This window comes from Perognathus longimembris, chromosome 13 (genome assembly GCF_023159225.1).
Source record: "Perognathus longimembris pacificus isolate PPM17 chromosome 13, ASM2315922v1, whole genome shotgun sequence".
NCBI lineage: Eukaryota > Metazoa > Chordata > Mammalia > Rodentia > Heteromyidae > Perognathus > Perognathus longimembris.
In genome coordinates this window covers 53,732,497-53,755,380 of record NC_063173.1, presented here as the reverse complement: position 1 = coordinate 53,755,380, position 22,884 = coordinate 53,732,497, and the positions used below count along the sequence as shown (strand labels likewise).

Below are 22,884 nucleotides of genomic sequence, written 5' to 3'. Positions count from 1 at the left end.
CAGGAAGCTAGTCTCTAAGGAAAGGCTGGTGTAGGGGCTTCGGATGAGGCCCGGACATCGAGGGCAGGGGCAGGCTCAAGGACACGGGTGGGAGTGACCAGAGAGAGGAAGCTAGGGAGACTAGTCGGGTGCAAGGCGCTCACCCTTCGTGCTTCACTCTGATACTTGACAGCCTTTTTGGTGTCTGCCACGGCCCGTTCCACGAAGCCCACTGACTGGTCCATGTTGTTCTCAATGCGATCGATCATGGCTCCCTTTCCCCATGTGTGAGAGGTGATCGCAGCAGAAAAAGGAAGAGGGTGTAGGAGAGGGAGAGAGAGAGAGAAAGAGAGAGAGAGAGAGAGAGAGAGAGAGAGAGAGAGAGAGAGAGAGAGAACACAAAAACTATCTTCTCTGGAAACAGCAAGAGAATCTCACCTTCCGGGCCTGACCCTGATATTTCACAGCTCTTTTTGTTTCATCCCGGGCCTTCTCCACGTGGTCCACTGTGTGCAAGACATTCAACTCTATGTTATCTAACATTTCCCCCTGCAAAGAACAGACATGCGTCACATCCGGTGAACCAAGCCGCCACGGGCCCAGCTGAGGGAAGGGAGGGAGGAACCCACATGGGCATCCGGAAGTCCAACAGTGCAGCCCTCTGTAAGGCAGGCTTTCACACTGACCATGTGACAACGATAGCTCCTCAGCCCTGGGTGGGGGGTCACTCGTTCAAGAGGCATTTATTGATGCACTTCTCTGTCCCCAGCACTGTGTCAGACACAGACTTTCTAGGTGCCTGAAAGATTCCACTTCCATCTTTTCCTCCTTTTGTAATTTAAGCATGGGGTGCAAGAACCAAGACTCTCTCATGCTCATCACTACGATGCTGGCCTCCTTCTGGCCATTCAGACATGAATAATAGCATCAGTATTATAGAGTGACAGCAGGCACACCATAGGTGTTCAATGAGTATCTGAAGTCTAGAATGCTTGCTGTCTTCAAGAGAAATTCCCAGGCCCCTTCAAGTGACAGCTACAATGTGTCCATGTGGCTCAGTTACATCTTCTTCTCTAGGCAATGGATTCTTGCAAAGATCTCCAACCTTCTCCCAGCTATCATTTCCTGACAGGGAAGTGTGGTCACTCCAATGACTTCCTGAGCATCTGAGGATGGACATTAGCCTCTCTCCCCTACCTGGGCCTTCCTCAACCTAACCCATCACCATATGGCCCTTCATAACCAGAGCAAAGCACTTACCATCGCTTCCATCACAACCCAGTTCCTCGGCAAGGCAGTGGGAAGGCAGAGAGAAAGGGGGACAGAGAAGCTTGAGAAAGAGTCTCAAAGGTCAGAAGAGAAGTGGGAGAGAAGCACCCAGCCCCTGACGTCACGAGTCACGTAGAGCATGGGCTTCAGCTATGACCTGTAGTCTGTCTACTAAGGAAGCATTTTCCAGTCCTGTCCAATGGCAGAATAGCTGGGGAAGTTCCTGGTAAAAATCGGCCCAGTGCGATGAGCCATCACAAGTTCTAGAAATCATGTGGGCACCTACGCAGGCAATACAGAATTCCATCCTAAGCCAGGTGCCAGTGGCTCACGCCTGTAATCCTATCTACTCAGAAGACTGAGCTCTGGAAAAAAAAATCATGACTTTGAGGCCAGCCTGAATAGAAAAATTCCCTAAACTCCATTTCCAAAATAACTAACAACAAACAGGGCTGGAGGCTTGGCTCGTTGGTAGAGTGCCAGCCTAGTGAGGATAAGGCTCTGAGTTCAAACCCCAGTATCACCAAAAGGAAAACTCAACCCCTGAGCAAATATGTCTGGGTGGAAAAAGCTGTCAGATGAAGTACCATGAATGCTTCACATTTGTCTATAAATATTCTGTTCTATTTCTTCATTCAATGTTGCTCCTGTTCCTTACCAAGGAATGCAAAAACTCTTCAAAAATCATAGGTGAAAAAAACACAAGCAGAAAAAAATACAAACATCAGTCTGTGTTTTGGTTTTTGCTTGTTCATGTAGACAGGGTCTCACCATGTAGCCTGCCTCAGCCTCTCAAGGGCTGAAATTGCAGGTGTGTACTACCATACCCGGCTTCAAAACCTCTATCTTCATATTCTACTCAATTTCCACTATGAGTTGAACAAAGGGACATGGTTCCAACATCATCAGAGAAAAAGTTCATATTGTTCATATCTCTAGAACCACTAATTTTTAATTCTTTTTAAAAACACACACACACACAAACGGGGCTGGGGGAGGGAGGAAGTAAGATCCTAAGGCTGAGTGAATTCGATAATTGACATAAACATCAAAGCCTCCATTCACAAGAAATGCCCGTGAGGCCAAGTAGCTAATGATAAAGCTGAGAGGACCCAAACTGTCAGCCTGTGACGGAATCACATGCTTAGGAATTGATCAAATGGATCTCTCTCCATCACCACACAAATTCCCTGATTCTCCTGTCCGACCCCCCAGACCCTCACTATTCCCTTCCTCGACATTTTCCGGAGAACCCAAGCTTTTCTCTTCTCCTCTCTCCCCCAAGGGACCTGCTGCCGGTTACCTGGTTCTCCACCAGCATGGCGATGTCCATAAACATGTCATGGAGCTCCTTGATGCTGTTCTCCAGCCTCACAATGTCCTTGTGCCGGCCCTCAATCTCACTGAGGGCTTGCTTGGAAATCTGAGAGTCGATGATCTACAATGGGCCGTGCACAGACAGGCTGTGAGCCCCACTGCGGCCAGCCCTGCCCTGCCCCTGCCCAAGCAGGCAAAGCAACCAGGATAATCCTTGTCCCCGGCGTCCCGGTCACTCACCCCAGAAGTGAAGATGGCAGGGTTGCCACTCTCCAACATCTCCTCCAGCTCCTCATCTGTTGTCTTTTTGCCAGCTTGGTAACAAAAGAAGTAGAGCATCAAACATAAGGTCAAAGCGTAACCCCCACTTTAGAAGTTCCCTGGAAGTGAGGAACACGGCAACTTCACTAGAGACCTGGGCCTCCACAAAACTTCTGCAATAGGGCTGGGGATATGGCCTAGTGGCAAGTGTCTGCCTCATATACATGAGGCCCTGGGTTCGATTCCCCAGCACCACATATACAGAAAGTGGCCAGAAGTGGCGCTGTGGCTCTAGTGGCAGAGTGCTAGCCTTGAGCACAAAGAAGCCAGGGACAGTGCTCAGGCCCTGAGTCCAAGCCCCAGGACTGGCCAAAAAAAAAACTTCTGCAATAGCGTCCCAACTCTTCTGATTTCTCTCTCAGCCCAAGTCATCCTTAACATTATCATCCATCAATGCTCATTCTAACGCATGGATTGCTATGACTAGTCCTTCCTGGCTCAGATTATGTTCTAGTCCCACTGCCTACACCGTGGAGTTCAAGGCCCTTAAGAAAACTAACCATTCATGGCTAGGCTTCCCTCAACCATTCATCACTTTACACTGACGCCCCAAACACACCCTTTCCCAGACCCAGGACAACCTGCCACTCCTAAACACACTTGCTTCTTTTTTTCTTTTCTTTTCTTGATAACTCTCCGCTCATTCAGTTCCTCTAGGGATTGAATAGCATGAAAGAAAGCACATTTACCCTACAGGACCCTGTCTTCCATATTATTGAATTCCCAGAAGGCACAGGTTTATAAATTTCTGGATTCCTGGCAACAACTAGCAGTGTCGTTTTCTCTCACAAATGTGCTTTTCTAACAGAGAACAAAGAGAGGCAATGAATGCATAGGAGAGCAACTGTTCACAAGGGTTTCTCTTCTCACTATGGGAAAGTGCTGGATCTATAGAAGAACAATTACTTGGACCACTTGTCAGCCTAAGGAATATTCAGGATGTATTGATGCCATAACATCTATCCTGTGCACAGGGCACAAAAATATGACCAAGAACCCACAAGCGGGACTGCTGCTTTGTTCTCCCAGGATCTCAAGATTTCAAGTGGACAGAAATGGCAGAAAAAGTTGGTAGAGAGGAACACACCAAACTTCAAATACATACTTATTTCAAGCTGCCGTTGGATTCGCCCTTTGCTGCGTTCACGAAAGTCCACCTGAGCCTCGTTGTATTTGGTCATCACTTCCACAAACTTCCGGGAGAGGACGGAGTGCTAAGGAAGCAAAGTTACGTGAGTCTCCCCACGAGGTGAAAGAAAGGGGGAAAGTCCATAACTGTTGTTACCCCAACTGATCTGCTGGGTTGTCCTTGCTCCTAAGTAGATATCATCTCTCAAGAGCCATAGATGCCTAAGCTCATACCTTCCTGATTGTTATTCCTTGCTCACCTCTACATCAAGCCCCACCAGTCTCTCCTTCACAAAATCACCAATGTCTATTCTTCTTCCAAACCTATTACCACCACGTAAATTCAGACCAAAATCACCGCAGAAAACTGACTAGGGACCTACAGGCCTCTTCCTTCTTCACCACTCCTAGCTTCTCAACAGCTACTATATTATCCTCCATAACAAACAGAAGCCTGAAACAGGTGACTATAGGCTACAAGAACAGAGCCACATCAGTGCCTGGCATTCACAGGCCTCTGGGATGTGGCACTATAATACCTATATTACAGCCTCTGCTCTCCAACCAGAATGTCTTCCTCCAGATGCTTATCTCTGCTTGTCTGCCCTCCACTGCCCCTCACCGGCACCACCATGGCTGCTGCCAGCGTCTCTTCCCATGCACGCACTCCCGCCACCATACCTCTCAAAGAGGGGGACCATCTGAGCCCGACTACACTCTTACCAGACCAACACCCAGCTGCCTCTGGCAACCAGCAAATTCTCCCTGAGATCTTTCAGTACTGACAACAGCATGTGTTTAGTTATGTCTTCTTATACTGTTCTCTCCTGGGTCTTATGTGAGTTTCCTGTGCCACTTGAATATCATATTTTGTGTGTGTGTGTGTGTGTGTGTGTGTGTGTGTGTGTGTGTGTGTGTGTGTGCTGGTCCTGGAACTCAGGGCCTGGGTGCTGTTTCTGAGTTTCTTTTTGCTCAAGGCTAGTGCTCTGCCACTTGAGCCATAACTCCACTTGTGGGTTTTGGGGTGTTAATTGGAGATAAGTGTTTCAAAAACTTTCTTGCATGGGCTGGCTGCAAATTGCAACCCTCAGATCTTAGTCTCCTGAAGAGCTATGATCACAGGCATGAGCCACCGGTTCCTGGCTCGTATTGGTCCTTTAAGAACAAGGGTCATATCTTGGCATGTCTAGTGCAAAACCAGAAAACTAATAACTTTACATCTTTAGGGGGAAGACACCACTTCCTGCCTCTAAACAAGCTGTGCCCTGGGAACTAGAGGGAGCTCCTTTGGGAAGGACCGTGGAAGAGAAGGGCCAAAAAGGCTGGACTCTTGCTTCAATCTGAATGATTCCCCTTTGCCAGGTCTTCAATGGATTCAATGGATTTCCAAGGAAGAAACTTTATTAAGAAAAAATAATCATAATAATCAGGCATTTGTTAGACCAGAGACAAACTCACCTGGGATTTCCGAATCCGAAGGTCGGCTGACGACCGGACCTCATCTTCCTCGATGTGCCTCTCCATGCCTAGAGTGGAAGGAAGGTTATTCGAGCAACACATCTGTCCTTCCCTCTGAGACATCCTGTGGTCATTGCAGACTTCCCTGCCCATCCTTACAGAGAATCCACAGGGATGGAGGAACGGAGAGGAGTCATCGCAAGAGGTCAGCTCACATGAACTGTGCACAGACACACTTCCGTCAGTCCTTCTTATTACGACAGTGGTCTTCCGTAGCAGAATGGTGAGCAGTGTGGGTCTTGGTCACCAAGAGACAGGCTCAAATCTGTGCCCTGCCACTAACTAGCTGTGGGGCTGAGGAAGCCACTTCACCTCTCTGTTTCCACTGGCTCATTTGTAAAATGGAATCAATACCAGACAGTTGAGAACTCCTTATCTGACCTGAGTGCTGTCCCTGAGCTTTTATACTCAAGGCTACTGCTCAAGGCTCCACTTCCATATTTGGGTTGGTTAACTGGAGCGAAGAGCCTCACTGACTTTCCTGCCCAGGCTGCCTGTGAATGGTGACTGTCAGACCACAGCCTCCTGAGCAACTAGGATTACAGGTGTGAGCCACTAGCACCCAGCTTTCAGCTGTATTTTTAGTGCATCTCTTCTTTGCTTGAAGCCTGTCATATGAAGGAAAGGGTAAATTTTCCACTTGTGTTGTCATGTGGTAGCTCAGGAAGTTTCAGATTTGGGAGCACTGCCTAGTCTGGATTTTCAGAATTCAGACGACCCAGCCTGTCCATACTGACTTCATAATATCAGTATGAAGATTAAATAAGCATTCGCCTACTGCATTTATCACCATAGCTACCATGCTATCATTAGCCTCCCTGGAAGCTGCTGCTAATGGCCCCTCTCTATATATCCACTAGAATACCATGCCTTGTGCCTTTTCACAGAACCCTACTCCGTAACCCAAGCTGGCCTCATCCTAGCAATCTTCCTGCCTCAGCCTCCTGAGTGCTGGCATTACAGGCATGGCACCACCAGAAAATGCAGTTATTGTAATGTGTTCTGGGGAAGAAGGGAAAAAACTAGGCTGAGGGGTACTACTTTGCCCTCTAGTCAATAGTGTGAACTTACCCAACCCTTTGGGTAATGGAACTAAATCGACTTGTGGGGTCCCCCTTGAAGAAGTCAATCCATGACAACAGTTTCACTGAACATGGTATGCTCTGACGTGGTACAAGGGAGGAGGGAAGCAAGGAGAAAGTGGCCTCAAGAAATACCAAGCCCAGAAAAACATCCACTGATGGAATGATAAACCCTGTATCTACATATCTTTCAAATGTGCACAGGTAATGGGAGAAACAGGACCAGTAAGAGAAAAGAGGAAGTACTCGGCCAAAAGCACCAAGTCAGAAGTTGAAAACACACGTTAACTCCCATCTCTTCATTTCAGGTGTAAGCTCTTTCAACTGTAGTCAGGATCCAAGAGGAAGAAAATTTCTAGCATTACAGTACGTCATTCCAGGGCCAGTACCCATGCAAAGAGTAAAAATGGGTGAACATGTGTATGTGTTCGGAAGAAATGGGCCCCAGGGAGCTGCCATCGATGGTGGAGAAGCCCTGGCGCATTCCCTTTGTTCCTTTCTTACTCTTTAATTTGTTCCGGACATTGTTGGCCCTTTTCTTGATCTCTCCTGTGAGCTGCTCAAGGTCATCCTTGGTTTCTGAATAAACAAAGGAAGTAGAATCAGTTAGAAAAGAGGAGTTACAATAATAATAATTAATAATAAAGCCTTTCTCAGGCACCCACTACCCATACAGTATTTATCCCAATTTGTCATTACAGTCTGAGAGAGAGCTTGTTTTTAAAAGGCACATACAGACTAGGGGTGTTGCACAGCGATTGCAAATCATATATTTAATATGTGTGAAATCCTGGGTTCCAATCCCCACACCCAACATGAAATGACAAGAAATCAAGCTTCCCAATCCTTCTTAAGGAACAGAAAGACCAGCCCTAAACTGTATTCTCGAAAGGTGGAACTGCTATCAGGGGAAACAAAGTTTGCCTCATAGCAGTCACAAAATGTGACTTTGGGGGGACAGGAGAGGTTCCTTTTAGCATAAACCTCAGAGATGGAAGGGAAATGAACTTAAATTTAGGAAGACTTGGGGGGAGCGGCCTGAGGAACGCAGTTCAGGGAGAGGAAATAGTCCAAAGACAGAGGTGGATCAGAGAATGGAGTATGTGGTGGGTAAGCATTTCGAGTGGGGGCTCGGAGGAGGAAAAGCAGATAGGGAGGTCATGGAATATAAATATGGCAGGAGGTAGTGTGTATGATCCTGCTACCCACACAAAGGAGGAGAATAAGGACTAGCTCAGCCCCAAGGCCCAGGGCCGGTGCGGGGTGACTCAACACGGTCAACACTCACTGGGCTCTGGGATTGGTGCAGAGAGAATGATACTGTAGAGTTTCTTTGCTTCCTCCACATGCTCCGAGATCTTGTCAATGTTGAGCCGAGTTTCCTCAATCTATTATCAGAAAAGACAATAACCTTCACCACCAACGAGGAAGAAGAACACATGCAGGGCTGAGATGGATGATTAGAAGCGTTTCTGGGTGAAAGCCGCCTACCCTCTGTGTTTGTGGGATAAGGTCATGACTGCAAAGGTTGCATCTACCCACTGAGTGAGTGCCCCCTTCACAGGTCAGATAAATTAATCTTAACAGAATAATCATGTAAAAATCCCTGTTCAAACATATACAGGGTCATCTGCATATATGCCAATTATAGTACAGCACACGCAGGGTTCCAATGGTGTAACTCCTTTGAGCAACTAACTCACAGCTTAACAAAATTGACTGAATTGGAATTTCTTTGTACAACTAATGAAAAGTAAAGTGAGATAAAATAAGTTGAAATCCATATGCTTTCTCCCTGAGAGAGAAACATTCAGCCTCCTTAACTGGTAGGATTCGGATCAGAATCAGGAATATCAGGAAAACCCATGAAAAGTAAATGACAAGGAAGATGTCAGCAAACTTTATTGGGAAGATTCTTTAGCTTCGTAAAGTAAAAACTGTGTTTATCTGTCTTGAGTATAAGAGGAGGCCCAGAAATGGAGGGTCAAAGAGCAAACAAATGTAGCAATGGTACTCACTGGACACTAGGTTGAAAATGAACTATACAACTTGTGGGTGGAGACAGGAGGGGAAAACTGGGAGAGAGCGAGGGAAGGGGTGATGCTGTCAAACTAGAAAAGTACTCATTACCAGACTTATATCATTGCAAACATCACCTTTATAATAACAATTAAAAAATAATAATGAAGAAAAATAAGAACTGAAGGGAGTGAAGGTAGAGAAAAGAAGGAAGGAAAGAATGGAAGGGGAAAGAATAGAGTGAAAAACAAGACTATGAAAAAGAACAAGAGAAAGAGATAAAGAAGACAGGGGGAAAGGGACAGAGAAGGAGAGACGATACAGGAGCCGCCTGTCAGGGGAAGGGCGAGGTGCTCTTGGACACACTGCTGTGGTGCAGTCTCTACCAAGGCGACTGCTGCAAATAGTTAGAAGCTCAAGACCTGTCACTTCTGCATTTGTGTTGCCTGAGGTGGGTGTTTCCAACAGCATTTCATTCCTGGACAGAACACCACCATAAGACACTGCTGGTGCATGAACACTAACTAAGAGCAACTTCAGGTCCCTTTACAAAAAAAAAAAACAAACCTGCAAGGAGGGGAAGTATTGGGGTTTGACCTCAGGGCTATGGCCCTGGTCAATCAGGTCTCTTCTCAAAAGCACAAGTGACCCAGCTCTATAGCATCTACTGCAGCGTCCAGGGGGCAGCCCCGGCAGAAGGGACCTCAACACCCACATCTGTCAGTGCATTCACGCGGCAAACTAACTAATAGAAACCTTGTAAAATGCCTGAGGGTGGGCTTTTCACACCAAAGATGAAACCAGTTAATGGCTCACTTCTCTTTAAAACCCGATGGTAGGCTGGTACCTGTGGCTCACATCTGCAATCTTAGCCACTCAGGAGACTGAGATCTGAGGAGCAAGGTTCAAAGCCAGCTCATAAAGAAAAGTCTTATCTCCAATTAACCAGCAAAAAGCCAGAGGTGGCACTATGGCTCAAGTGGCAAGTGCTAGCCTTGAGCAAAAGAACTAAGGGACAGGACCTGAGTTTAAGCCTCAGTACTAGCATGCATAGATAGATAGATAGATAGATAGATAGATAGATAGATAGATAGTTATACAGATAGACAGCTAAACAAATAAACTTGATGGCAGCTCTCCAAATTGGACAGAAAACAGGCGAAATAAAACATAAGCTCTCTAACCATCAAATCAATTATCCCCACCCTGCCATAAAAATGTTGGCTTAGTGCCATACTCTGACTATAGAGTCACTTGCCTCAAGATGTAGAATAAAATTTCAATGTAGTTACATCACCAGAGTATAAATATACATTCACGTAGACACAAAAATATTTGTGAAGCATTTTAAGCTACAGGATTTCATTCACATCTATATTCATATGAAAAAGCTAAAGTGCTCAGATTGTTATAGGTCCCATAGCCAGTGGTTAGAGCGAGCTCTCAAACACTGTGCTCAGACTCCAGCAGGTATACTTTAGCCACAGATCTGAGACTTTTTATTTCTCCATACTGTTTCCCTTTTAGCAGAGTCTCGAGCCTACTCAATTATTAAAGAAAAGGGGGGGGGGCATGTTGCCACACATGAACTCTGGGGGTCTCTAGACCCCCTCCCCAAATTACCACCTGTCCCTGCCTTCCTCTTTCTCTCTCACACTGACCCCTACAGTCCAAAAACTAGCACCAAGTCCACCATATTCCCACTCCATAGTTTTCATGGAATTGCTTTTGCAAAGGAGAGAGGGTCTTTCTAGAATAAAATGCACTAATCAATTTAAAATGAGCAACTTTTAACAATCCAGGAGGCTTTCTAGATACTGCATGGTCAATAGATTTTGGCTGTCTTACAAAATGAATCTCTTCTGGAAGGTTAGTTGGAGAACTGGACAGTATCCTGGCCTAGACTTTGATCATCCTGGTCCCTCCCCTCCTCTCTCCTCTTCCCCTCCCCCTCCGGTGGGGGGAAGTAGGTGAACAAGGCCTCATACAACATCAGGTGACCTTCCCAGCCAGGAGTCCTGGTAGGGGATTTGTACTACCCCACCAGTACCTAAACATTCTTGCTTCAGTTTCCTGGCACCTTACTCTCCCTTTCAAATAAACTTTACCTCTGCTCCCACTTCTCCTGCCTCATAATTCTTTAAGACTCCCAGACAGAATCACTTTCTCCATGCAAGACCCTCTATGGAATGCTCCATTATCTCTCCCAAGTTCACATGCTGAGCTCACATCAGGCTGATGTGCATGTGAAGCTCTTGTTCTGAGAAATTGGATCGGATGCATTTCACACAGATCACAGCCTGATGTCTTTGTCCTCGGCACACAGCTCCTTAGATGAGCACTAAAGAACCATTGCTGGGGAAACAATCGCCATGCTAAATCAGCAGCGAGTTCATCCCAATTTCTTATTATTACATGCTGATATAGTGTGTGTGTGTGTGTGTGTGTGTGTGTGTGTATGTGTGTGCCAGTACTAGGATTTGAACTCTGGGCCTGGGCACTGTCCCTTAGCATTTTTGCTCAAGGCCTTTTGGTGGTTGGTTTATGTGTATGTGTATGTGTATGCATGTGTGTGCACACATGCAGGTGTGTACACATGCCTTTGCACATACACACATGCCAATACTAGGACTTCACGTCAGGACCTGAGACTTTGTGCTCAAGGCTAGCACTCTACCACTTGAACAACAGCTCCACTTGCAAGTTTTTGGAGGTTAATCAAAGATAAGAGTCTCATGCACTTTCCTTCCTTCAAACTGCAATCTTCACACATCTCAGCCTCCCAAGTAGCTAGGACTAAGTTCTCAAGCACAAACCACCAGAACCTGGATATATGTGGACTTTAAAAATGTATGTTTAATGATCTGTCAGAAATATGGGACTTGAGATAATATAGGACTTTTAAAAAAAATCTCATCTGGGCAGAAAGGCTCTGGGGAGAAGAAGGACCATGTTTGCTCATCATACAATCCTGTCGACAGCCTGGAAACGTAAAAACAATCACTTCCAATTCCCAGAAGGAAGCTAAAGCTCCGAGAGATTACAGTAACTTGACCAAGGTCACAGCACTATGAAACACTTGAGGATGGCCAGGGTTCCGCAAGTAGAAGCCCACCAGCTCCCCACCTCACAAGGAAGACTGCCTCTCAACCATCCTCCTGCTGGTTCAGGAACCTTAGGGAAGGTGTTCTTTAGTCACTGTGGTTGCCAAGGGTAAGACTGCCAAACAAGCCACAGTGTCTTCAAACACCTCCTTGAGTCCACTCAATAGAGGACATTGTCTTTCCTCGGTCCACAACTGGAACAGCCCAAGTATTGTTTGATCTTACTATATCTCTTCCTCCAAAAGGACAGGCCTACTTACAAGAGGTGGCAGTTTATAGCCAACCTCTCGGTCACTTCCCAGCCACCACATACTCAGAGCTATTCTTCAATCCACTTATTACCCTGGCAAACAATGTGCCCCACTGACTCCATGCATCAGTGGAGTTACTTTCCCACATCCAACCTCAGAGGCAGGAAGTGCCTGAGTCCTCCCTGCAGAAAAAATACAGTGCCTCTGATTTCCCTCCTAGGGGAAATAAAAACCAAAGAAACCACAGTACAATGTTGAAAACTTCAATGACATGTGTGTGTATGTGTGTGTGTGTGTGTGTGTGTGTGTGTGTATAAATACCACTCCTTCAGTGCCTACATACCTGATACTCCTGTGCATGTTTTATGGGCATGATCTCACTCTATATTAGCACACTAAGGATCTGTCACCAAGCCAAGTTTACCTGGCACCAAGGCCAGCACTTCCCTCCTTGATCCGCTCCTGCTTAGCTCTCCCCTCTTCACTATCCACCGGAACACCATCCCTACGAGAGCCCCAAGATCAAAGAGTAGGTGCATTGGCACATCTGGGCAACCTATTTTTGTCACTGTTGAATGTCATAAAAATAAGCTGACTTTATCTGCATTTCTCTGTTACCACTAGAATGTCAAAGGGACCGTGAAATGCTTTGAAGCAGTAAGTTTGATTGATGTGAGTCACAAGTCTAAAGATGGAGTGGGGTTTTTTTTTGTTGTTGTCATTTTTGGTGTTTTCTTTTGTGTTTTTTTTTACTTCTGGCTATGACCCTGGATTGATGCTATAATCAAACTATGTCCTTTAGGCAAAAAAAAAATTAAAAATATAGCTTAAGACATTAAAAGCATATCTTCTCTGGGCACTGGTGGATCACACCTATAACCCTAGCTACTCAGGAGACTAAGGATCACAGTATGAAGCCACCCGGACAAAGAAACATCTGTGATGCTCTTCTCTCCCACAAACTAGCAAAAGGCTAGAAGTAAAGGTGCGGCTCAAGTGGTAGAGAGCCCAGTACCGACATAAAAGAGTGAATGAACGAATGTATATCTTTAGGTACCTAGCATTTATCTTCTTTTTTAATCAGTTAAAAATTCAAATCCTCCCAAGAAAGACATAAAAGGACAATTTCCCTCTAACAGTTAGTGACGGCCCAGCAAAAACTGTATCCTTCCTTGGGAAGATCTGAGGCTTTTCTGTTCTTGCTCAGGAAGCTATGTTCCCTGGTGTTCCTTCAGAAAACAATTCAGGAAGGTTGCCCACCTCAGAGAAGAACTCATCCATGAAGGCCGTGTTGTCAATGGCAATCTCCACCTCATCTGCATCATCATCCTGCGTCAACTGCTTCTGCAAGAGACAAAGGAGCAGGGAGAGAATTAACCACATAACCGGCAGCCAGCATGAGGGATGACCCTCTTGGCACCAGGAGCTACCCTGAGCTTTCTCTACATAGTTTCCTGGAAACTTCATGAGCCACTCTATGACGTACCCACCTCTGCGGTGGCACTGCCTGATCTCAAAACCCAAGCCTGACACACTCTGCCCCAAAACTACACGCCTAAACCCAAATGCTAGGTCTAGTTGTTGCTGGTGGTGGTGAGGGTGCCCATGTTCATACCCTTACCAATATCTCCCCATACACTAACTCACTTCAGTTGAGGAGTCCACCATTTGGGGGAGGTGGCACACCTAACATATGAAGATGGGCAGACTCTAACACATCTATGGGACATGGAACCCCCCCCCATCCGCCCCAGCTCCAAACACACTTCCTCCACAGCATGAGCTTCCGAAGTTAAGATTTCCCACAATCACAAAGGAAACAGTGCTGTATTTTGTGTTTTCTCCCCATGAGACAGCGTGAAGTTTGTAAGAAAATGAACCTCGCTCCAAGGCCCCAGCAACCTCTGGGGACAGAAGTTTTCTCAACCTCACTCACACCTTCCTCCACAAAAATCACACACACACACACGCGTGCGCACACACACACACACACACGACTACCTAGAGGAAGTGATTCTGTTCCCACCCAGCAACAGGGCCTGTGCTATTTCTACATTCTTCCTGCTGGCTCTCCCCCAGATGCCCTGTTGCAACGAAGATTTCAAAGCAGAGAAATCATTGGCTGGGGGTGGGGAGGGGGGGCGAGATGAGAAGAGAAAATGTCTAGATCTTCTTTTGCCACAATTCAATGGCCTGTGGCTACCTGTACCCAAGATACATGGCTCTCACATGCTCACAACTCCACAGACAGGGGGAGCCGCGAGGACCTGGTGCCTCACCTAGGGCCATCCCCACAAACCTACAGAACCAGCAGTTACTGGGAGCCAGCATGGATACCTGGGGCCCTCCAACCATAGGGGAAATCCCTCCACTTCCGGCTCCTCCAGCATCTCATTCTCCCACTGGTCTGGAGCAATCAGCATCCCAAACTTAATAGCCACTTTCAAGACAGCTGGATCTGCTGCCCCCTCTACAATCATCTCCTAAAATGTAGGCCTGATTTATGCCCCTCTCTCCCTAAATTGATTTAATAACAGCTCCCAGGATTAAAGCCCAATGCCTAACAGAACACAAGGGGCCTTCTACACTCCAGCCCCGCCCTCTTCCCTCCCTCTGATGCTCTTCTTCAAAGTAAGCCCATGGAATGCTTCCCAATTCCTACATGTATCGTTCATTCCAGGTCGTCATTGTCATACCAGGCCTTCTTGAAAGGCATGTGTCCAACTGGCAATTTTTTTACTTAGCCTTTAAAAATCAGCTGTGGGGGGGGGAGGGAATGAGGGAGGAGATACCAAATTGTACAAGAACTGTACCCACTGCCTTACGTATGAAACTGTAACCCCTCTGTATATCACTTTGACAATAAATAAGTAATTTTTTTAATTCAGCTCAAATGGGGGGGGATTGACAAATGGAGTGATACTGATCAAGACACAGTGTCCTCATAAATCGACATACTGAACTGAAATCCCCTGGGACCACAACTTAAAGGTAATTTTTAAAGATAATAAAAAAAAATTCAGCCAGGCACCAGTACCTCAGACCTGTGGTCCTAGCTACTCAGGAGGCTGAGACCTGAGGATCATGGTTCAAAGCCAGCCCAGATAGGAAAGTCTGTGAGACTCCTATCTCCAATAAACTAATCAGAAAAAGCCAGAAGTGGTACTGTAGCTCAAGTGGTAGAGTGCTAGCCTTGGAGCACAAAGAGGCTCAAGGACAGCGCCCAGGCCCAGAGTTCAAGCCCCAGGGCTGGCACAAAAAAAAAAAAATAGTAAAAATAAAAATTCAGCTCAATCTTTGTAGCCCTTACCTGATCCATACCTTCCCCTTACAAAATTCAAAACCTCCTGAATCTCCCCATGCTTTATACAGACCTTCCATAAGAACCATCGCAACTATTACTTATCGCTGTACTTAGCAATCTCTCCTCATTGACTCTAAACTCCCGAGGGCTTTGTGGATCTCTGTCTGTTAGGGTTGAGTCTATCTGTCTGCACAGGGCACTCTTCCTCTGCAGACCACCCCTAGCCTCCTCTGCGTGATCATAGGGACCTGAATTGTGAGAGAGGTGTATCATGAGTGGCTCCCCTGCAGACCTGCCCTCTCTTGCCATCTTGAGCTAGCCCTTGGCTTCCAGCAGGTTCTCTGGTACTTGTTCCATGAGCTCAGCTGCAGTCTTCTACTACAGTTTTGTTCACTGGGCCAGGATCTGTCATTTCCCTTGTACCATACATGTCAGGATTTACTTTCCACCACGTTTCCTGACACATCTAACAGAAATCAAACCAACTCCACCCGAATGAATCCTTCCACAGAGACCTGCAAACTGGATCCACCTGCTGGCTTCTACAATGAGACAAAGATGTCCCGAGGTCCAGTATCAGCAGCCTCCACAGAATCCCATGGCCCAAGACCTCCAAAATCCTCACTAGAAAACAGGAACCGACCTCCTCTAAGGCAGGCTGGTTAATAAGCTGTCATTGGGCATGTCCTTTCTCTCTCTCTCTCTCTCTCTCTCTCTCTCTCTCATCCACAGGACACAACTCAGCATTCAAACAAGCCCAGCTGTGAAGGAAGTGGAAGGAGGCTACCATCATGGATGGATTACAGGAAGTGTCTAGGAACTGGAAATCATTGTGTCTGCATGTATGAGCGAGCAGGCATCAAGCTCTCCCCATCATGATATCAGCTTTTGAGACCTCCCAGAATTTATACAGGGTTCCCCTGTCTCTGAGATGATCGCCCCTGGGCTTTGAACAGGCAATCTGATCTACTTTCTGTGAAAACAAAACAAAAATAATGGACTAGGAGAAAGAGAAGGCTTGGGTCATCCACAACCTAGTCTAAAACACTTCCTGGCTCAGAGCTCAATCCAGTACCATACCTGTCTGATACTTTTACCTACTCCTGGTCTTAATACCACTGACAGAATTTTACTTCCTGGCTTTTACAACAACAGAGAAGTTCTTTCCTTAAAAAAACAAAAAACAAAAAAACCTCTGTCTTCTCTTCCAATAAAATAAATTTGATTTACCCTGTTGAAATAAATAAATGCCTTCTCTTAGCCAGGTGCTAGTGGCTCATGCCTGTAAGCGTAAGCTACTCAGGAGGCTGAGATCTGAGAATAACATTTTGAAGCCAGGCAGGAAAGTCCATGAGACTCATGAGACTCTTATCTCCAATTAACCACTAAAAAACTGGAAGTGGAGCTGTGGCTCAAAGTAGTAGAGTGCTAGCTTTGAGCACGAAAATCTCAGGGATAGGTGCTAAGGCCGTGAGTTCAAGCCCCAGGATCGGCACAAAACAATAAGTAAATGCTCTCTATTAAAATAATAATAAACACCATAGAGATATATAGGCATGAACTGTTACATGAATTAAACAAGATAATACTGTAAAGCTTCTTCTGCAATACAAAACATAAGAGCAGAACTTCATGAAGTTAAATGTACACAAGATGGAGTTGCCATATCAATTTCCCAGTAGATTTAACCTGGACCTAAGCGAGATGAAGTGGTGGAGGAGGGGGTGCAGGGGACTCACAGAGCTGGCTGAAGTCTTGAGGCTTTTACCACTCAATTACCTTACTCAAAGATGAAGCCATGGCCTCTGCCCAAATAATGGATTAATGATACAGATGGGACAAGAATTCAGTTTCCTAGATTAATACATTCTCATTCAGAGTTATCTACACACACACACACACACACACACACACACACACACACACACACACACACTAACACCAAACTGTAATGCAGATCAGAAAATGCAAGGCAGAGGCCATCATCACAAGCTACCTGGAATGGATGAGCCCAGAGTTACCGTGGGGCTTTCCTGCAGAAGGGAGGCTGCCAAATCCCAAGGCAGGGCTCCCTTCCCTTCTAACTCAAGTGGCTCTGGCAGGTCTAGGGTTCTCGGAGACCCTGAGGGCAAAGAGAGTACGTAGTGCCCTTTCTCCTGGGCCCACAGAGCTGAGCATGGCTGGGAAGGGAACTCGGACATCATTATCAGAGCATGGAGCATGTGGTAATGGGAACATTACAGGAACGTGCAAGACCAGCCACAGGGGGAGAGAAAAACACAGAGGAAAGCCATGAGTGCAGCCACCCGCTTCCTCCCTGGCACAACCCCTTGATACATCTCGCTTCAGGAGACGGGAGGTACCAGGGACTTAGGCAGTTCTGAGATAGAACTGGGGAATTTATCTTTCCTCTCCAACACCACACATACACCACATTTCAGAGACAACAGCCAGGGGGATGACCTCCTCTGTGGACACACAGTGGGAAGAGATGGTGGGTCCAGAACTTAACCTCAAGCAACTGGAGCTGCTATGATTCTCACAGACTTTCTCTCAAGAGCTTTCTTTTTTTTTTTTTTTTTTTTTTTTGGCCAGTCCTGGGCCTTGGACTCAGGGCCTGAGCACTGTCCCTGGCTTCTTCCCGCTCAAGGCTAGCACTCTGCCACTTGAGCCACAGTGCCGCTTCTGGCCCTTTTCTGTATATGTGGTGCTGGGGAATCGAACCTAGGGCCTCATGTATCCGAGGCAGGCACTCTTGCCACTAGGCTATATCCCCAGCCCCCTCAAGAGCTTTCTTTATCATCCTTAGTCTAACTGGCAGCATTCATCTTTACTAACTCAGATAATTAATAAACATATCTGCCATCTACAGAGCCCCAAATAGGTACTTGGTAAGCCATAACAACTTACTTCCTTATACATATACTTCCTGACTAGATTCTGTGGTTGAGGCTAGAAAAAACTAGACAGTGTTCAAGGTCTCCCAGCTACGTAGCCAGTGCTCAAGCACAGGTCATCTGTCCTAAGTCCATGTTAGTATACTGTGCCCTGCTCAAGCTCTACCACTAAGAGCAGCCAGGAAAGCAGCAACCCAGCCCTACCTCAGAAATCGTCCTGGTTGCAAGATGGGAACTGTGGATCTTGGGGACAAGACAACACAAGTCTTGGTGAAACAATGGTTTTCTCACCAAGTAAAAAGCTTAGCTTTCTACCTGTGGCCTGAGAAAACCCCAGGATACCCCCCAAAATGTGCTTCAGAAACCATGTAGGGTAGTCAAGGAGGAGAAGCCAGAAGAAGATGGGGACTCCTGGGCATCCCCTATTTCCTCTGTATATGACCTGCTTTATGCTCTGAGATAAAGTGGGAGGGAGAGAGGGAGGAAGAAAAGAGTGGGGAGAGGAAAGAGGGAGGGGAAGGATGAGAGGGAGGGCCCCACCACTGAAGTAGAAAAATAGACAGACACCTTTAAGAAGAAGTGAGAAGGGCTGGGGATATAGCCTAGTGGCAAGAGTGCCTGCCTCGGATACACGAGGCCCTAGGTTCGATTCCCCAGCACCACATATACAGAAAACGGCCAGAAGCGGCGCTGTGGCTCAAGTGGCAGAGTGCTAGCCTTGAGCGGGAAGAAGCCAGGGACAGTGCTCAGGCCCTGAGTCCAAGGCCCAGGACTGGCCAAAAAAAAAAAAAAGAAGAAGAAGAAGTGAGAAATATGATGAGCTGGCAGAAGGCAAAGGACACGTGGTCCTTCTGACCACAGTTCAGTGATGGATCACAGCCCTCCAGACAACTACAGGGGAACACAAATTCTCATGTCTTCTCCTCACATGGAAACAGTTCTCTATCACTTTCTAAATTGGAATTCTCTCCTGGTATTCTTTCATGATTCTGAGGCACCATGACATCTGGGTTTTCTTACCGCTTCTGCCTACTTTCCCAACCTTCCCTCCTAAGGAGGAAGGCATGAGGGTTCCAGCATCCGTGGGCATGCACCCTACACATGCTGCCCAGCAACGACATTTTCAGTAAAGGAGGGGAGGGGTGAAAATGAGAAATCTGTGTTTAATTCTTCCAAAGTTAACCCAGCTAAAAAGAACAAAGCCCGTTCTGGACACCTTCATTAGGTCCATCTGAGGTTCACTACAATACCAACTTCCGCAGGGAACTGGAGGTCTCCATGAAGAGTAACAGACTCCCAGGCCCTGAGTTCAAGCCCCATGATTGATGACAACAACAACAAAAAGAAGTAACAGATTCATGTGTTCATTCTTCATTCATCCAACACTACTTTCAGAACAAGCAATAATACAGATGAGAGAAAGAGAGAAATAGAGAGAGAGAGAAAGAAAGAAATATGAGCAAACAGCACCACTCAGCTGTCCAGAATCTCACAGTCTCAGACAAAACACTGATAGATAGACTAATAGACTTTTACACTATCACATGATGACTGACAACTGCATTTAACACTAGCAGTTATACACCCAGAAAAGGACAGGGCACCCACAAGCACCTGGCTGCAAGATAGAGCCTGGGGGTGGAATGTTAGCAGAGGTGACTCTTAGGGGAAAATGAAGGCTTGGCAGATTTACCAACAGCAATCTACAGGAACGCTGTTCTAGGTATGACCACACCTTTTTCCTGCTTTCTCTCTCATCCTGGGGCTATTCAAGGAAATTCAAATTCTTCCTGGAGAACCCAGCTTCCCATGGTCCTTCCTGGTCAACTCAGCCTCCTACATTCTCTTTCTGACTTCTCTCTCCTCCTCCCCTTCAGTCTCAGCCCCTCAACATCTCAGCAACCTTTTGCTCTCAAGGACATAGAAAGAAGGAAGAAGAGAAGTAACAGTGTTGTGGCTGAGTGCCAGTGGCTCAAGCCTGTAATCCTAGCTACTCACGAGGCTGACATCTAAGGGTTTAAGCCAGACTGGGTAGAAAAGTCCATGACACTCTTATCTACAATGAACCAGCAAAAAGCCAGAAGTGGAAATACGGCTCAAGTGGTAGAACACCGGTCTTGAGTTAAAAACCTAAGCCAGAGTGCCTGGCCCCATGTTCAAGCCCCAGTACCAACACAAAAATAACCACAACAAAATAACCTAACAATGTCTTACTCCTTCCACAGCCCTCTTTTGGACCCTTCTTTTCCACCTGCCCACTACCCTCTTTCCCAACATGAGCCTTCTGGAACACTCAAATCATAGAACCAACAGCATTCGCTGCGGTGAGGGATAGATAGGAACTCTCTGTATTATCTTTGCAGTTTTTCTGTAAATCTAAAAGGCCATTGGAAAAAAAGAAAAACAATAGCCAAAAAAAAAAAACCAGGCAGCTGACATGCTCAGACAGTACATGCTCCACTAATCTCTTTAGGTGGGGGCTGAACTTCACTCTGTCTCCAAGCAGACACTAGGGGGGAGGGGAGGGATGTTGCCATGGAAATGGCCAAATGCCAGAACTCTAGCTGACCTCACTGGAAGACAGTGGCAGAAGCAAGCTGAGGAGAGCCCCATATAACCCCAGCTAGAGAGCAGGCTCCTCTGGGATTACAGAACCTACAGGTAAACACATGGGCAGAATAACCCCATTCACCCACCATATGGCTTGACTTTAGGCTAGAAAAGACCCAAGAGAGAATGAGACATGCACGGTCTCTGCTTACTTTCAGAGCTCCAGACCTGACGAGGTAGACAGCTTCTGCCATACCATATGGCTATTTTTTTACATAACAACAAAAACAAAGACTTTGCACAGCCTATGGTCAGTGTAGCCAGCCCAACCTGAGGGGAAGGGCAGGATTTTGCACGGAGAGAGGGAAATGAGGTGTTCAGATTTTCACTAGGTATCCAAACAACCTTGGAAATCTGGTCATCCATCCTGGGAGACAGACGGGTGCCTTCTATACATTAACAAATGTGGAGACGCGCTGAGTGACTATTTCATGTCAGTCAGGAAACATTGCACCAATCCACAGGGAGTGAGGTGAGAAAATGAGTCATGATAAATAATAAAGGGTAAGGACCAAGCCAACAAATGTGTAATCCACAGGGACCCCAGAGGAACAGCATTATCGGGGGCACTGCAGTGGATAGTAGAGGATGATGGTTCAACAAGGCAAGTAATCAAGTCTTTGGCTTATTTCATTTTATTTTATTGCCAGTTCTGAGGCTTGAACTCAGTGCCGGGGCGCTGTCCCTGAGGCTCTTTGTGCTCAAGGCTAGCACTCTACCACTTGAGCCACAACTCCACTTCTGGCTTTTTCTGATTAGTTTATTGGAGATGAGTCTCATGGACCTGGCTGTCTCTGTTGGTTTCGAATCATGATCCTCAGATCTCAGCCTTCTGAGTAGCTAGGATTACAAGCATGAGCTACTGGCACCCAACTAAGTATCCAATTCTTGATCCTACCACTTCCCAGTGGAAATCTGATCCCTGTAAAATGGGAATGAAACATCACACTATTTAGCCTTGTAGGTCTAAAAAGCTTAGAGAAAAGGTGGGTTAAGAACCAAACATAAGTCTGGTCCAGTGGTAAGCTACTCACTACATGGCCATTCTGATTGCAGATGATAGGGAGACAAGAATCAGAATCACCAATCTTAAATATAACAAATGTGGAAGACACAGAATCTAACTCACAATAACAAAAAAAAAAATGGAAGCTGATGTAAAACCCACTCATTGGTAATTTTATATCCCAATCTAGCCTGTCAGTTTTTGAGTACAATGCACCTTGATCCTTGTCACCCCTTTCATCATTCTCCCCCTGGGGAAACAATTTCTAAAATCCTTTGACTTCATAGAAAAGTGTTTATTACAAAGCAACACACAGCCAAAGCAAGCTGCGGGATTAAAAAGAGACTATCAGGCTGCAGGGGAGGCAAAGAATTTTTTAAGGTGTGCAGGTATTTTGACAAAAGAAGGGGAGGAGGCACTAGAAAGAAGATGGGAAAGCATGAACAAGCCTCTCTCCCTCGTCTCCTGCCAGTCCCCCCAGCCGCCCCCACAGCACTGGAACAAAAATAAAATTAATCCCCTTCTCTCATCCAGGCGTTTCTCTCTGGCCTCCAGCTGATGAGTCTATAATCCCCACTCAATCCCTATCACTCCCCTCTCAGTTCTCTGATCTCCCACGAAAGGAAACCTCCCAGGTACACAGAGAAGAAGAAGGAATCCTCACATCACCGAAGGAGTATGGAATCTCAGGGAAGGGGCAGTGCTAGTTGGAGATCTGGGGTTGACCCATGGCACCTGGTAATGCAATAGGGGCCCAGTAAACACGAAGTTAAATTTTACTCATGAGTTCTACCATAACACCATCCTGAGGATCTCTGACCCCTTGGAAATCCTCAACTTCTAATGGGCCAGAAGGGCAAGGCAACAGACACAAGAGAGGACCAAGATGACAAAAACGAAGTGTGGCTGTTGGAGCCCGAGGTGGTTAGTTGATTTCATTCATGTCTCCCTAAATAGTGCTGGTCTGGGAGGGTCCAGTACCTACAACTAACTCATTCCTTGCCCTCCAAAGATCCTTCCAGTATTTCCTCTCCAATGCAGTCCAAAGCCAGCCCTTGACCTCTGTTCCATACATCACT

General features: G+C 46.3%; 1 protein-coding gene across 3 annotated transcripts in view; it reads right to left on the bottom strand.

Moving 5' to 3' along the window:
* The window catches only part of Stx3 (syntaxin 3), a 35,971-nt gene that overhangs the window by 8,090 nt on the left and 4,997 nt on the right, over positions 1-22,884 (bottom strand). For 2 of the 3 annotated variants that reach the window (XM_048359513.1, XM_048359512.1), the window contains exons 2-9: positions 13,249-13,332; positions 7,903-8,002; positions 7,119-7,193; positions 5,473-5,540; positions 3,992-4,100; positions 2,806-2,879; positions 2,552-2,686; positions 418-528 (exon numbers count right to left, since the gene is read on the bottom strand). In XM_048359513.1, the coding sequence (XP_048215470.1) occupies positions 418-528; positions 2,552-2,686; positions 2,806-2,879; positions 3,992-4,100; positions 5,473-5,540; positions 7,119-7,193; positions 7,903-8,002; positions 13,249-13,332 (756 nt within the window). Of the gene's footprint in view, positions 1-143; positions 255-417; positions 529-2,551; positions 2,687-2,805; positions 2,880-3,991; positions 4,101-5,472; positions 5,541-7,118; positions 7,194-7,902; positions 8,003-13,248; positions 13,333-22,884 lie in introns of all 3 variants that reach the window. The other variant, XM_048359514.1, reaches the window with a different exon arrangement.